At 29.8% G+C, this 13457-nt stretch overlaps 1 protein-coding gene across 1 annotated transcript in view; it reads left to right on the top strand.

The window, feature by feature from the left end:
• The window catches only part of LOC114125707 (dynein axonemal heavy chain 5), a 30356-nt gene that overhangs the window by 12592 nt on the left and 4307 nt on the right, over positions 1–13457 (top strand). The window contains 38 exon segments of the mRNA XM_027989473.2: positions 36–260; positions 729–901; positions 976–1342; positions 1405–1738; positions 1815–1972; positions 2065–2183; positions 2245–2755; positions 2822–2988; positions 3068–3258; positions 3333–3610; positions 3685–3925; positions 4000–4205; positions 4387–4550; positions 4618–4740; positions 4798–4990; positions 5049–5179; positions 5247–5395; positions 5465–5634; positions 5705–6154; positions 6208–6552; positions 7821–8036; positions 8103–8368; positions 8439–8607; positions 8685–8996; positions 9081–9237; positions 9298–9428; positions 9495–9906; positions 9909–9938; positions 10537–10658; positions 10766–10934; positions 11189–11341; positions 11427–11653; positions 12358–12435; positions 12530–12724; positions 12822–12923; positions 12981–13061; positions 13144–13223; positions 13294–13450. Coding sequence (XP_027845274.2) covers positions 36–260; positions 729–901; positions 976–1342; positions 1405–1738; positions 1815–1972; positions 2065–2183; positions 2245–2755; positions 2822–2988; positions 3068–3258; positions 3333–3610; positions 3685–3925; positions 4000–4205; positions 4387–4550; positions 4618–4740; positions 4798–4990; positions 5049–5179; positions 5247–5395; positions 5465–5634; positions 5705–6154; positions 6208–6552; positions 7821–8036; positions 8103–8368; positions 8439–8607; positions 8685–8996; positions 9081–9237; positions 9298–9428; positions 9495–9906; positions 9909–9938; positions 10537–10658; positions 10766–10934; positions 11189–11341; positions 11427–11653; positions 12358–12435; positions 12530–12724; positions 12822–12923; positions 12981–13061; positions 13144–13223; positions 13294–13450 — 7752 coding nt within the window.

Raw genomic sequence — 13457 nt, 5'->3', positions numbered from 1 at the left:
ACATTTTCAATACGCCGTGTAAATTTTATCAACAGATTGGAATATTAGGAATTCAAATGATTTGGACCAGAGATTCTGAGGTGGCATTAATACATGCAAGAACGGATAGAAAGCAGATGCACGATACTAATAATCGATTTTTAGAATTACTCAATACATTGATCGATCAAACGACTAGAGATTTGACGCGTATTGAAAGAATCAAGTTTGAAACATTAATTACAATACACGTTCATCAGAGAGATATTTTTGATATTTTGGTAATGATTTGTAGTATTATTATACTTATCCATATAATAATTGATATACTATATACATATATTATATGTTGATCTAAAGCACATATAAATATACAGCATCTACTTCTAAGGATATTAGTACTATTGATAATTTATAATTCAATATGTTGAAATTCTTTTTGTAAGAAAATCAATTTATCGGTATAAATTGAAAAGTCAAAAATTTCAAAGCGCCAAAATATTTTGAAAATTATACCCTATTTAGATTAGATTAATATGCTGATATAAATATTTAGTGTAATTTTTAACTTTAAACGATTATTAAATTTAGAATTGCCTACTACAAATAAAAACAAAATCAATTTATATATTTATTGTATAGTAATGGGGATATTATTGATATAAGTAAATAGCAATGAGTTTTAACCTAATTATTTAGAACTATTGAAGATTTATAAATTTATTAATAATAACTTGTTTATCACCTAGTGTCGTCTCAATGTACGTTCTGTTAATGACTTTGAATGGTTGAAACAATGCCGATTCTATTTTAAAGAAGACTTGGATAAGACTTGGATTTCTATAACTGATGTCAATTTCAATTACCAAAATGAGTACTTAGGATGTACAGAACGTCTAGTCATCACCCCACTTACAGATAGGCAAGTGTTAAACGTTATTAAATACATACACATTATCTAATCAATTGTTTTTACAATTCTTACCTAACCCCTAGGTGTTATATTACACTTGCTCAAGCATTAGCGATGAGTATGGGCAGTTCACCTTGTGGACCAGCTGGTACTGGAAAAACGGAAACTGTTAAAGATATGGCAAAAACGTTGGCCAAATATGTGGTAGTTTTTAATTGCTCTGATCAGATGGACTATCGAGGCTTGGGAAGAATTTACAAAGGCTTAGCACAATCCGGAACATGGGGGTGTTTTGATGAATTCAACCGTATTGAACTTCCTGTATTATCGGTTGCAGCACAACAAATAGCAGTTGTGTTGTCGGCAAAAAAAGAAAAGAAAAAACAGTTTATATTTACTGACGGAGATCTGATTGACCTTTGTCCTGAATTTGGCATATTTATTACAATGGTATATTAGTTTAATCACAGACATAGTTTTTAATTGGTTTACATTCATTTTTTTTTTTTTAGAATCCCGGTTATGCTGGCCGTAAAGAATTGCCAGAAAATTTAAAAATTCAATTCCGCACGGTGGCTATGATGGTTCCAGACAGACAAATCATTATCAGGGTTAAATTAGCCAGCTGTGGATTTTTAGAAAACATTACGCTTGCTCGTAAATTTTATACATTATACAAACTGTGCGAAGAACAATTAACAAAACAAGTCCATTACGATTTTGGGCTGAGAAATATTTTGTCAGTTTTAAGAACTCTAGGTGCTGCAAAACGAGTCAATAGCAAAGATTCAGAAAGTACGATTGTTATGAGAGTATTGCGTGATATGAATTTATCAAAACTAATAGGTAATTTATTACTATGTAAACTATGTAAAAATGTATTTTGTCATTGCTCACGTTTTTAAACTTGTGATTTTAATAGACGAGGACGAACCACTCTTCCTGTCATTAGTTACTGATTTATTTCCTAATCAAGTATTAGAAAAAACTGCATATCCCGAATTGGAAGAAGCAATTGAAAGCCAAGTAGAGGCAGATGGTTTAATATATCATTCACCTTGGGTTTTGAAGTTGATACAAGTAATAATAATATAATTGTTATAAATAATTTACATTATTATTTACAAATATAAATTCATATAAATTGAATATCCACTTATTGTTATTTCCAGTTATATGAAACACAAAGGGTTAGACATGGAATAATGACCCTTGGCCCTACTGGGTCGGGGAAAACCTGTTGTATTCAGATTTTAATGAAATCTTTAACGATTTGTGGAGAAAATCATAGGTAAAAAATGTATAAATAATACCTATTGTCTAAATATTTATTTAACTATTTGACATTCTAGAGAAATGAGAATGAACCCCAAAGCAATCACTGCAGCACAAATGTTCGGCCGTCTAGACGTGGCCACTAATGATTGGACTGATGGTATATTTTCTGCACTATGGAGAAAAACGCTGAAATTAAAAAAAGGTGAACATGTGTGGCTGGTGCTTGACGGACCAGTGGACAGTATATGGATTGAAAATTTAAATTCAGTACTGGATGATAATAAAACATTGACGTTGGCTAATGGAGATAGGCTTCCAATGGCCCCTTGCTGTAAAATCATATTTGAGCCCCATAACATTGATAATGCTTCGCCAGCTACCGTATCACGTAATGGTATGGTTTACATGAGTTCGTCTGGATTAGATTGGAATCCAGTTCTGGCAGCCTGGCTAAAAAAAAGGAATAAAAGAGAATCAAAACTATTTAGGCGATTGTTTGAAAATACTTTTTTAAATATATATACATGGGCATCACAAAATTTGAACATGACTATGAAAGTCTTACAGTGCAATACTATACAACAAGTATTTTTAAGCAATATTCTAGTTTATTATTATTATAACTTATAAAAATATAAAATATAAATTTAGATGTTAGTGCTATTACAAGGTTTAATACCAAAGAAACCGGATGAAGAAGGGAAAGGAGAAGATGAAGAAGAAGATGAAGAAATCGAAGATGATGGCACTAATTCTTCGGAAGAATATGATGGTGCGGAAGGAACGGAAAACCACTATCTCAAACCAGACAATTTACTGTATAATATCTTTTATCTATAGAACATTGCAATAAGAAATATTTCTGTTTATTTATTTATTAATTTATTTTTTTTGAAGGCCAAGTAAAATACATTTACAACGTCTGTATACTTTTTCATTGGTGTGGGGACTGGGAGCTTTATTGGAAACATCAGATAGGCATAAATTTAATAATTATTTAAATGAAAATTTTAATCATAGCCTTGATCTTCCTAAGCTAGACGATCAACCTGATGCTACAATATTCGATTTTTTCGTAATCGAAGAAGGTATAGTAATATTGAATAATATCACCCCATATTGTAAAATTAAATTTTAATCAGTTGTATACGTGTTAAATTAGGAGAGTGGGAACACTGGAATATTGCTATGTCTTCTGCTGCTCCAGCAGAATCATCAAGTTCTGATTATAGTCAAGTATTGGTTCCTATTTTAGAAAGTGTTCGTATCACATATTTGATAAATATCATAGCTACACAAGAGCATCCAGTTTTATTAATCGGAGAACAAGGTTCAGGCAAAACTGTTATGATGAAATCATACATGAGATCTGCTAAACCGGAACTTTATTTAAATAGATCATTCAATTTTTCATCTGCAACTAGCCCCTATCAGTTCCAAGTAAATTAAATTTACATTTACAAATAGTAAATTATACAACTTAATTTGGGAAAAACATTATTTTATTATTTCAGAAAACTATTGAAAGTTATGTAGAAAAAAGATTAGGAAATACATTTGGGCCTCCTGGAGGTCTAAAAATGACAGTGTTCATAGATGACATAAATTTGCCAGAAGTTAATGAATGGGGTGATCAAATTACAAACGAAATTGTTAGACAGACAATGGATATGAAAGGATTTTATAGTTTAGAAAAACCGGGCGAATTCTATACTCTAAATGATATTCTATTTGTCGGTGCTATGGTACATCCTGGTAAGATAATAACGTAGTTTATCAGTTATTTCTTATTCAATTTTTAAATTGTATATTATATTTTATGACATAAGGTGGAGGACGAAATGACATACCATCTAGATTAAAACGCCAATTTTGTATATTCAACTGTACTATGCCATCAGATGCTTCAATTGATAAAATCTTTCGAGTAGTTGGTGAAACGCACTATAATGCAAAACGAGGATTTTCAGTAGAAATACGAAACTTAGTTAAAAAATTAACACCTATAACAAGAGAACTTTGGCATAGCACAAGGGTAATTTTTTTAAATTAATAATTTACTCTATATAAAAATCATACACAAGCTGCCTTAAATTATAACACATAATTCTAAATTTTGTGAATTTTAATATTTTGATAATTTTATTTTTGATCAAGCATTTCGAATCAATTTTTAAAATTTTCTAATGAATAATAATTCGGTCTCAAAATTATAGATGACTTTATTGCCAACACCAGCAAAATTTCACTATGTCTTTAGCTTAAGAGATTTGTCTAGGATTTGGCAAGGAATGGTTGGAACGTTAAGCACTGTTATAGATTCTGCAAAAATATTAATAATGTTATGGAGGCATGAGACTACTAGAGTATTCTCTGATAGGTTTGTTTGTTTAAAAATTATAAAATTTACCTCTTTTCAATAATACTACGTAGATATATTATAATAGATTTACATCATTATCTGACAAAAGTTGGTTTGATCAAGAGCTGAACAAAGTTGTAGAATCTAGATTGGGCACTCAATATATAACTATGCTGGATACAGATCCTCCATTTGTAGATTTCATGAGGTAGTCTTTATTTTTACACAATATGAGTACAAACATAATTTGAAAACAATATTTAAGAGATGCTCCAGAGCCAACAGGAGAAGAAGGCGAAGAAGCTGACATGGAACTTCCCAAGGTATACGAGCCTGTTATGGAAGAAGCTCAATTGAGAGAGCGGTTAGAAATGTTTTTATCTCAATTTAATGAAATGGTTCGAGGTATTGGGATGGATCTAGTATTTTTTCCTGACGCTATCCTTCATTTAGTTAAAGTCAGTTATAATTAACTATCTTGAAATTCAAATTAATAAAACAAAGTTGTTTTCACAGATATCAAGAGTTATAAGACATCCACGAGGAAATGTAATGTTAGTAGGCGTTGGTGGTTCTGGTAAACAATCTTTAACAAGACTGGCTTCTTTTATAGCTGGATATAAAACGTTTCAAATAGCTTTAACTAGGTTTGACTCTATCATTAAATGTGTTATTTGAATTTTAAAGGAACTTTTAATGAATTTTGGTTTATAGATCCTACAATATAACAAATTTTTTGGAAGATCTCAAATTGTTGTACAGAACATGTGGTGTTCAAGCAAAAGGTACAACATTTATTTTTACTGATTTGGATATCAAGGAAGAAGGTTTCTTAGAATATTTAAATAACATTTTATCTTCTGGTAAAAATATAAATTAACATAATTTAATTTCTCATTGAAATATACATATTATTATATGTTTATTATTAGGCGGAATTACCAATCTATTTACAAAAGACGAACAATCTGAAATTATATCGGAATTAACTCCTATTATGAAACGAGAAAACTCAAAAAGAACTTTAAACCATGAAATTATAATGGATTATTTTTTAACAAGAACTTGTCAAAATCTTCATGTTGTGTTTTGTTTTTCACCTGTAATTTTTTTGCATAATTTTTATTAATAATAATATTATATATTTTAATAATACATATTATATGTTTTAGGTAGGAGAAAAGTTTCGAAATCGAGCTCTTAGATTCCCGGCATTAGTATCTGGATGTACCATAGATTGGTTTCAACCATGGCCCAAAGATGCTCTAGTCCAAGTAGCGGAACATTTTTTGGTAGATTTTGATATTGAGTGCACAGTTGAAGTTAAACAAGAATTAGTAGGTGCAATGGGCACAATCCAAGATATAGTTGATCATACTTCAAGTGATTATTATCAACGGTTTCGAAGAGCTACACATGTCACACCAAAATCATATTTAAACTTTATTGGAGGATACAAAAGTATATATCATCAAAAACAAAAAGAATTAGGAGAAGGAGCTCACCGCATGGACACAGGCTTGGCAAAACTAGAAGAAGCTTCTATTTCCGTAGAATTATTGAAGAAAGACTTAGATGATATGGAACAAGAATTAGCAAATGCTTCTCAAAAAGCAGAAACTGTGAGTAAATAAATATATACTAAAAAACAATATTTTAAAAAAATTATTTACAGGTGTTAGTTGAAGTTACTGATCGTGCAAGACAAGCGGAAATTGTGAAAAATCAAGTAATGAAAGTAAAAGTTAAAGCTGAAGCTTTAGTAGAGTCAATTGCAAAAGAAAAAGCTATTGCAGAAGAAAAACTAGAAGCGGCTAGACCAGCACTTGAAGAAGCAGAATCAGCGTTGAACACTATAAAGCCTGCACATATAGCTACTGTTCGTAAACTTGGAAGACCTCCACATCTCATCATGCGTATTATGGATTGTGTTTTAATATTATTTAAACGAAAACTCCATCCAGTCATAAGTGATACAACAGTCAGATGCCCAAAACCATCTTGGCCTGAATCGTTAAAAGTAAATATTTTGGAAAAAAAATAACTGTATAATTTCGTATTGGTAAAAAGTTCCTAATGATGAATATGAAAGTCTAGTTTTTTTTCATCAAAACACCACGTTTTATCGATAATAGCTGACCCCGTGAACTTCGTTGCCCGTTAAAAATGCTGATTCTATAATATGATTCTAACATTCTTTAATTTGTTATTTAATATTCAGTTTAACGGTGTTCAAAACTTAGACATTTTCATTAATCACTTTGCATATCAAAAAACTTGCGCAAGCCCCACTTTAAAATGCTTTCTTATTGCACACTAAATTTGTGGTACGAATATACTGTGTAAATTGCAACCCTCGATCTATCAATGTTCAGTCTTTACGTTAATCAGTCAGTGGGTTAGTTAAGTTATATTATAGCCATTAAGATTGGCGTTGCCCGTGAAACTCTCTTACGATTATACCTCGTGGTTTTTATACAGTTAGTATAACAACCTGACTTATTTTATTTTTTATTTTTTTATTTACTGCAAATGCTTTCATTCGATTTTTTTTTATACAAGACATAAATGATCTGCAATAATGTCATCTTACTCCCCAAGAAGATGAAATAGGCCTAGAAAAAGTCCATTATTAAGTTGAAATATTAATTTAACAGGCGTACCTCTAAATATCATATTATGTAGGATGAGGTACAAGGTAATATTTATAAGTTGTATTGAATTTTTTTCCAATCACGGCTCTCTTGATTATATTATATTCACTGATTTTGAGTAACCAAACAAAGATTTTTTAGTTAAGTTTTATATTCAATCCATTAACTAGTTGTGGAAAATATATTTGTTGATTTTTTTATAAAAGTAAGTATTTTGTATAATTTATAACAACAAAATATGTTCTCTTACAATGTCACAATGTTTACAATTGCTATCTAATTTAAATTATTTAAAACATTAAACAGTTCTTTTCATTGTTAGTTTTGAAATATATTAACATTGCCTTATGAGTAAGATTTATTCTGTAAATTTTTGGGGAACCAATTATTCGGTATTATCCCATCGACAGTATGACATTTCATATTAACAAGTTAGGAATAGCCACTTCATAGGATTACTCAATTAATTAACGTTTTATACAACACTTTCATTTTGAATATCTAAGCCGTTGTCAATCAATAGATCATTACTTAATGTTGTAGTTACTAATTTATCTTCGTCAAGTTGTTCAGTTTTTAATTAAGATTATTTCCACTCGTTATCGATGGGCATTGTTAGTATAAAATTTTATAGATGATGGCGAGTACAACATTTTTGCTCCAGCTACAAAACTATCCAAAAGATACAATCACGAATGAAATGGTAGAATTATTGCAGCTATATTTTAACATGGAAGATTACAATATGGATACCGCAAAAAGAGTCTGTGGTGATGTTGCTGGATTGTTATCATGGACTAAAGCTATGGCATTCTTTCATAGTATAAATAAAGAAGTTTTGCCTCTTAAAGTGTGTATTATACGTTTTATAGGTGGATAAATTAAACACATTAAAAACTGTATAATGTGTAATTAGGCAAATTTAACTTTACAAGAAGCTAGACTAACTATTGCAATGGACGATTTATCAAGAGCTGAACTTCAACTTTATGAAAGAGAAGTAGCGTTAAATGAAGTTAAAAGTCAATATGATGCTGCTGTGCAAGAAAAACAAAGACTTACTGATGCAGCAAATGTTTGTCTGAGAAAAATGACATCAGCAACTGCTTTAATTAATGGTTTAGGTGGTGAAAAAATAAGATGGACTCAACAGAGTAAAGAATTCAAGAAACAGCTTGGAAGGTACTGCTTTCAAACATATTAGTTAGGTATATCGTATGATTTATGAATCATTTTTTTTTTATGTATCTAGACTTGTTGGTGACGTTTTATTAGCAACAGGATTTTTATCATACTGTGGGCCATATAATCAAGAATTTAGATCTAATTTAGTTCAAAATTGGATGAAAATTTTAACAACACAAAAAGTACCATTCACTATGAAACTTAATATAATAAATATGCTTATTGACAATTCTATGGTACGAATATTATTTAAGTGTAAAATAATATTGTATTACTGTTTACTGTATTTAAAAAAAAATTATAAATGTTTAAGGTATCTGAGTGGACATTACAAGGTCTTCCTAATGATGAGTTATCGGTACAAAATGCACTTATTGTAACTAAATCTAGTTCATACCCACTTCTGATTGATCCTCAAAACCAAGGGAAAATGTGGATTAAAAATAAAGAATCTTCAAATGAACTTCAAATCACTTCATTGAATCATAAATACTTTAGAACACATTTAGAGGATTGCTTATCTCTCGGAAGACCATTATTAATAGAAGATGTCAGCGAAGAACTTGATCCAGTAATTGATAATGTATTAGAAAAGAATTTCATTAAATCTGGTTCAATCGAAAAGGTGAGTAAAATGAATTTATAGATATTTATAAATATTATACATATTTTACGTATAAATTTACAATACCTTTTATTATTATATTAGGTAGTTGTCGGCGATAAAGAAACAGATGTTATGCCTGGGTTTGTCTTATATATAACGACCAAATTGCCTAATCCAGCATATTCACCTGAAATTAGTGCTAAAACTTCAATTATAGATTTCACAGTTACAATGCAAGGTCTTGAAGACCAGCTTTTAGGTAAAAAAAAAAAGTTAATAATAACACCCCTTTTTATATCATTTATATAAATGTATTTAGGTCGAGTAATATTAATGGAAAAATCAGACTTAGAAGCTGAACGTGTGGCGTTATTTGAGTCAGTTATACAAAATCAACGTTCAATGAAAGAATTTGAAAGTAATCTACTGCATAAGTTATCTTCAATTCAAGTAATTAACTATGAAATTAAAAGATAAACTTATAATAATATTAAATTTATTATTTTTGTAAAAAAGGGTTCATTGGTAGATGATGAAGATTTGATTAGTGTACTCCAAGAAACCAAAGCCACCGCCGAAGCTGTAAATGCCAAACTTCAAGTTTCAGAACAAACCGAAATAAAAATTATGAAGGCCAGAGAAGAATTTCGAGCAGTGGCTGCTCGTGGATCAATACTATACTTTTTGATAGTTGAAATGAGCAACGTAAACGTTATGTATCAAAATTCATTAAAACAATTTTTAATGATATTTGATAACTCTATAAACAAATCAATAAAAAGTTCGATAACTGAAGAACGTATTATAAACATTTTACAATATTTAACTTATGAAGTATGGATGTTCACGATGAGAAGTCTATATGAACGTCATAAGCCATTATTTACCTTGATGCTGGCCATGAAAATTGATTGTCATAAGAATCAAATACACACGAAGAGTTTATGACATTTATAAAAGGTTATAAATTATAATCCATACCGTTAACTTACATTATTAACTGCTAAAAAAAAATTGTATTATAATATTTTATCATTAATTAACATTTTGAACATTGTCAACGCCTGACCCACGGTGTCGCATGTCCCACCCACGTTATTTGTTTTCGCTTTGTGTTCTTTCTAATTTTTTTTCTTTTTACTTGGCTCCCAAGGTTCGTAACAGAAAAGTTCTCAAAGGGTTCTAGCTGACCCAACCAACATTGTTTTACCAAAATTTCAGCAAATATCCGCATATGGCCGCAAGCTCGTATAAAAATAATATCAAAAAAAATCAAGCAGTTTTCCTCGAATTTTGTAAATGTATTATTTTTAAATCAATTATCTGATGGGTTTTATGTTAGTGGAATACTATTTTTATAAATGCATTAATGTATATAAGTATATACGTAGGATAGGATGTAATATGGCAAAACCTTCGAGGTAGTGTATTCAAAACTTCCCAAAGTTTCATAGCAATCTGATAAATAACGTAGGCATGCATAATGAACAATTAAACATACATTCGCTTGAATATAATATAATATAAATAAAAAATAATAATTTAATTACGTATAAAGGTGGCGCATCATTAGATTTGAATGCAGTTGCTCCAAAGCCTTTCCGATGGGTATTGGACATAACTTGGTTAAATTTAGTTGAACTTAACAAGTTATCAGTATTTTCAAATCTTTTAAATAAAGTAAGTATGAATTTGATTAGCTATTAGGTATAAACAATCACCCTTATGTTTTATTTCAATATAAACAAGGAATATATTTCTTAATTCTATATTATTGAATGATTTAGATAAAACAAAATGAGAAGGAATGGCGCATTTGGTATGAAAAAGAGAAACCGGAGGAAGAAGATATACCTTGTGGGTATAATAAATCTCTTGATGTGTTTCGAAAACTTTTGCTGGTCAGGTCATGGAGTCCAGATAGAACGTTATCGCAGTCTCGAAAATATATTATGGGTACCTATACAATATAGTGAATTTATTGTGTTTATTGTATTTGGAATTTGTATACCTTAATTTTAAAAGCAATACGTTCCTTTGAATTTGTTAACTTATTAATATTATACAAACAAAGCATAATAATATAATATAAATGCAATACATATTATTATTTCCATTTAGTATATTACAGTTTAAATTTACATATCTTTAGGTATTAAAAATATGATAACCGTACATGGAAAAAACTGTGTTGCCGGTGTGTTTTATAGATTCTCTTGGGCCAGAGTATGGAGAAGCATGCATCTTAGACTTGGAAAAAACTTGGGAAGAATCGGAGCCACAGACACCACTCGTTTGTATCTTATCCATAGGTTCTGATCCATCACCACAAATCACCGCTCTGGCTAAATCTAAAGATATTCGTATGTACATGCAATTTATATAACAATAATTAACTATTTCATACATATTAGGTATGATAATTTAATAAATCTACTTTCATTTTAGAAATACGATCTGTTTCAATGGGTCAAGGTCAAGAAATACATGCTAGAAATATGATATCTGATTGCATAGCAAACGGTGGTTGGGTGCTTTTACAAAACATGCATTTATCTTTGCCATTTTGTACTGAAGCTATGGACGCTTTGTCAGATTCGGAAGAAATACACAGTACGTTTAGAATGTGGATAACCACCGAAGTACATCCTCAGTTTCCGATTGCACTACTCCAGGTACCTTGAACAACTGTTTTTAAATGTTATAAACAGACATTGTAAAAATAAAATTGAAAAATAAAAATTAATTTGAAACGTACTTAATGATGTATACGTATGGAAAAATTTGACATTAATCTCTATCCAAGAAAAAAAAGTCATGAAAACTATAACGCGTATTTAAAATTGAATAGGTAGGTACCTCCTACTTATCTATAATTATTTTATTTTCCATCTAAAGTAGGTGTAATAATAATCATTTAATATTTTTCATAAAAACTGTTTTAGCAAAGATATTTTTGTACGTTATTATTGTAAGTAGATACATTGTTTCATAATGTTGTCTATTTTTGCAGCTACATCCAAATATTTTTTTTCTTATAATTGACTCATTATTTCTTGTTCATTAATAATTTCCATAAACATGAATAATTATAATACATATAATATATATAATTATATATGAATGCTGGTGGACCAAAAGTGTCGTGATATTTTATAGTTTAACCTACAAAATAGTATCTAATCTAAAAAGTCTATGATAATGATAGAATACTAGAATAGCGTTGGGTAAAGTATTGAAATATTCCATGACTGTCATACATGTCACTTAACAAAATTCTATCCCGTTAGTAGGTAATGTAGGTATAACCTTGAATTTAAGTACTAACAATAAAACTAATATACATAATAATTTGTATAATAATATATTTTACTTTCAGATGGCAATTAAGTTCACAAATGAGCCTCCACAAGGTATTCGCGCAAGTATGAAAAGAACGTATCAGAACATTAGTCAGGTAGGCTAATCAAAATTTAAAATTGTGGTATTATTCTTTAAACGTCATTTTTGAACTGTAGCACTTAAAATGTTCCAATATTTTTGTATGATAGGACATGCTTGATTATTCGGCTCAACCGCAATGGCCTATTTTACTATATGCCGTAGCATTTATTCATACAATCGTACAAGAGAGACGAAAATTCGGACCGTTAGGATGGAATATACCATATGAGTTCAATCAAGCCGATTTCGCTGCGAGCGTTCAATTCGTTCAAAATCATTTAGACGATATGGATCCTAAAAAAGTAATTCAATTAATACAGCTATGATAGTTTCAATTACATAATATATTGTATAATATTATAATAGAGTATAATAATTATTATTAAAACTTGTTTGCAGGGTGTATCTTGGCCAACTATTTGTTACATGTTGGGTGAAGTACAATACGGTGGCCGAGTTACTGACGATTTCGATAAAAGACTTTTAATAACGTTCACTCAAGTAAATTTTAATTCACATTCATTGTGATACAAATTCTAATAGGTAATTTATTCTTAGGTGTGGTTTTGCGATGTGTTGTTGAGACCAGGTTTCGAATTTTACAAAAGCTACAAAGTTCCTGTGAATCGTAATATACAAGTTCGTAAAAAATCGATTTCTTTTTTTTTTTATTTGTAGGGTATTTTCTTTTATTACTATTATTATTATTATTATTATTTAGGGATGTATTGATTACATAAACAGTTTACCGGTAACGGATTCTCCAGAAGTGTTCGGACTTCATTCAAATGCTGACATCACGTAAATAACTGCTTAGTTATGTAATGAAAAAATAATTAAGTATTTTATTCTTATACTATAATCGTTTCAGACATCAAATAAATACTGCGAAAGGAATACTAGATACGATTTTAAGCGTACAGCCAAAACAGGGTGGAAGTCAAGGAGGAGAGACTAGAGAAAGTATAGTCTATCATTTAGCCGATGACATGTTAAAAAAATTACCAAAACAGTATAAAGATTTTGAGGTGAATA

The sequence above is a fragment of the Aphis gossypii genome, chromosome 1, assembly GCF_020184175.1.
Source record: "Aphis gossypii isolate Hap1 chromosome 1, ASM2018417v2, whole genome shotgun sequence".
Taxonomy (NCBI): domain Eukaryota; kingdom Metazoa; phylum Arthropoda; class Insecta; order Hemiptera; family Aphididae; genus Aphis; species Aphis gossypii.
The sequence above is the reverse complement of the archived record's forward strand: the minus strand, read 5'-3'. Positions and strand labels throughout refer to the sequence as shown.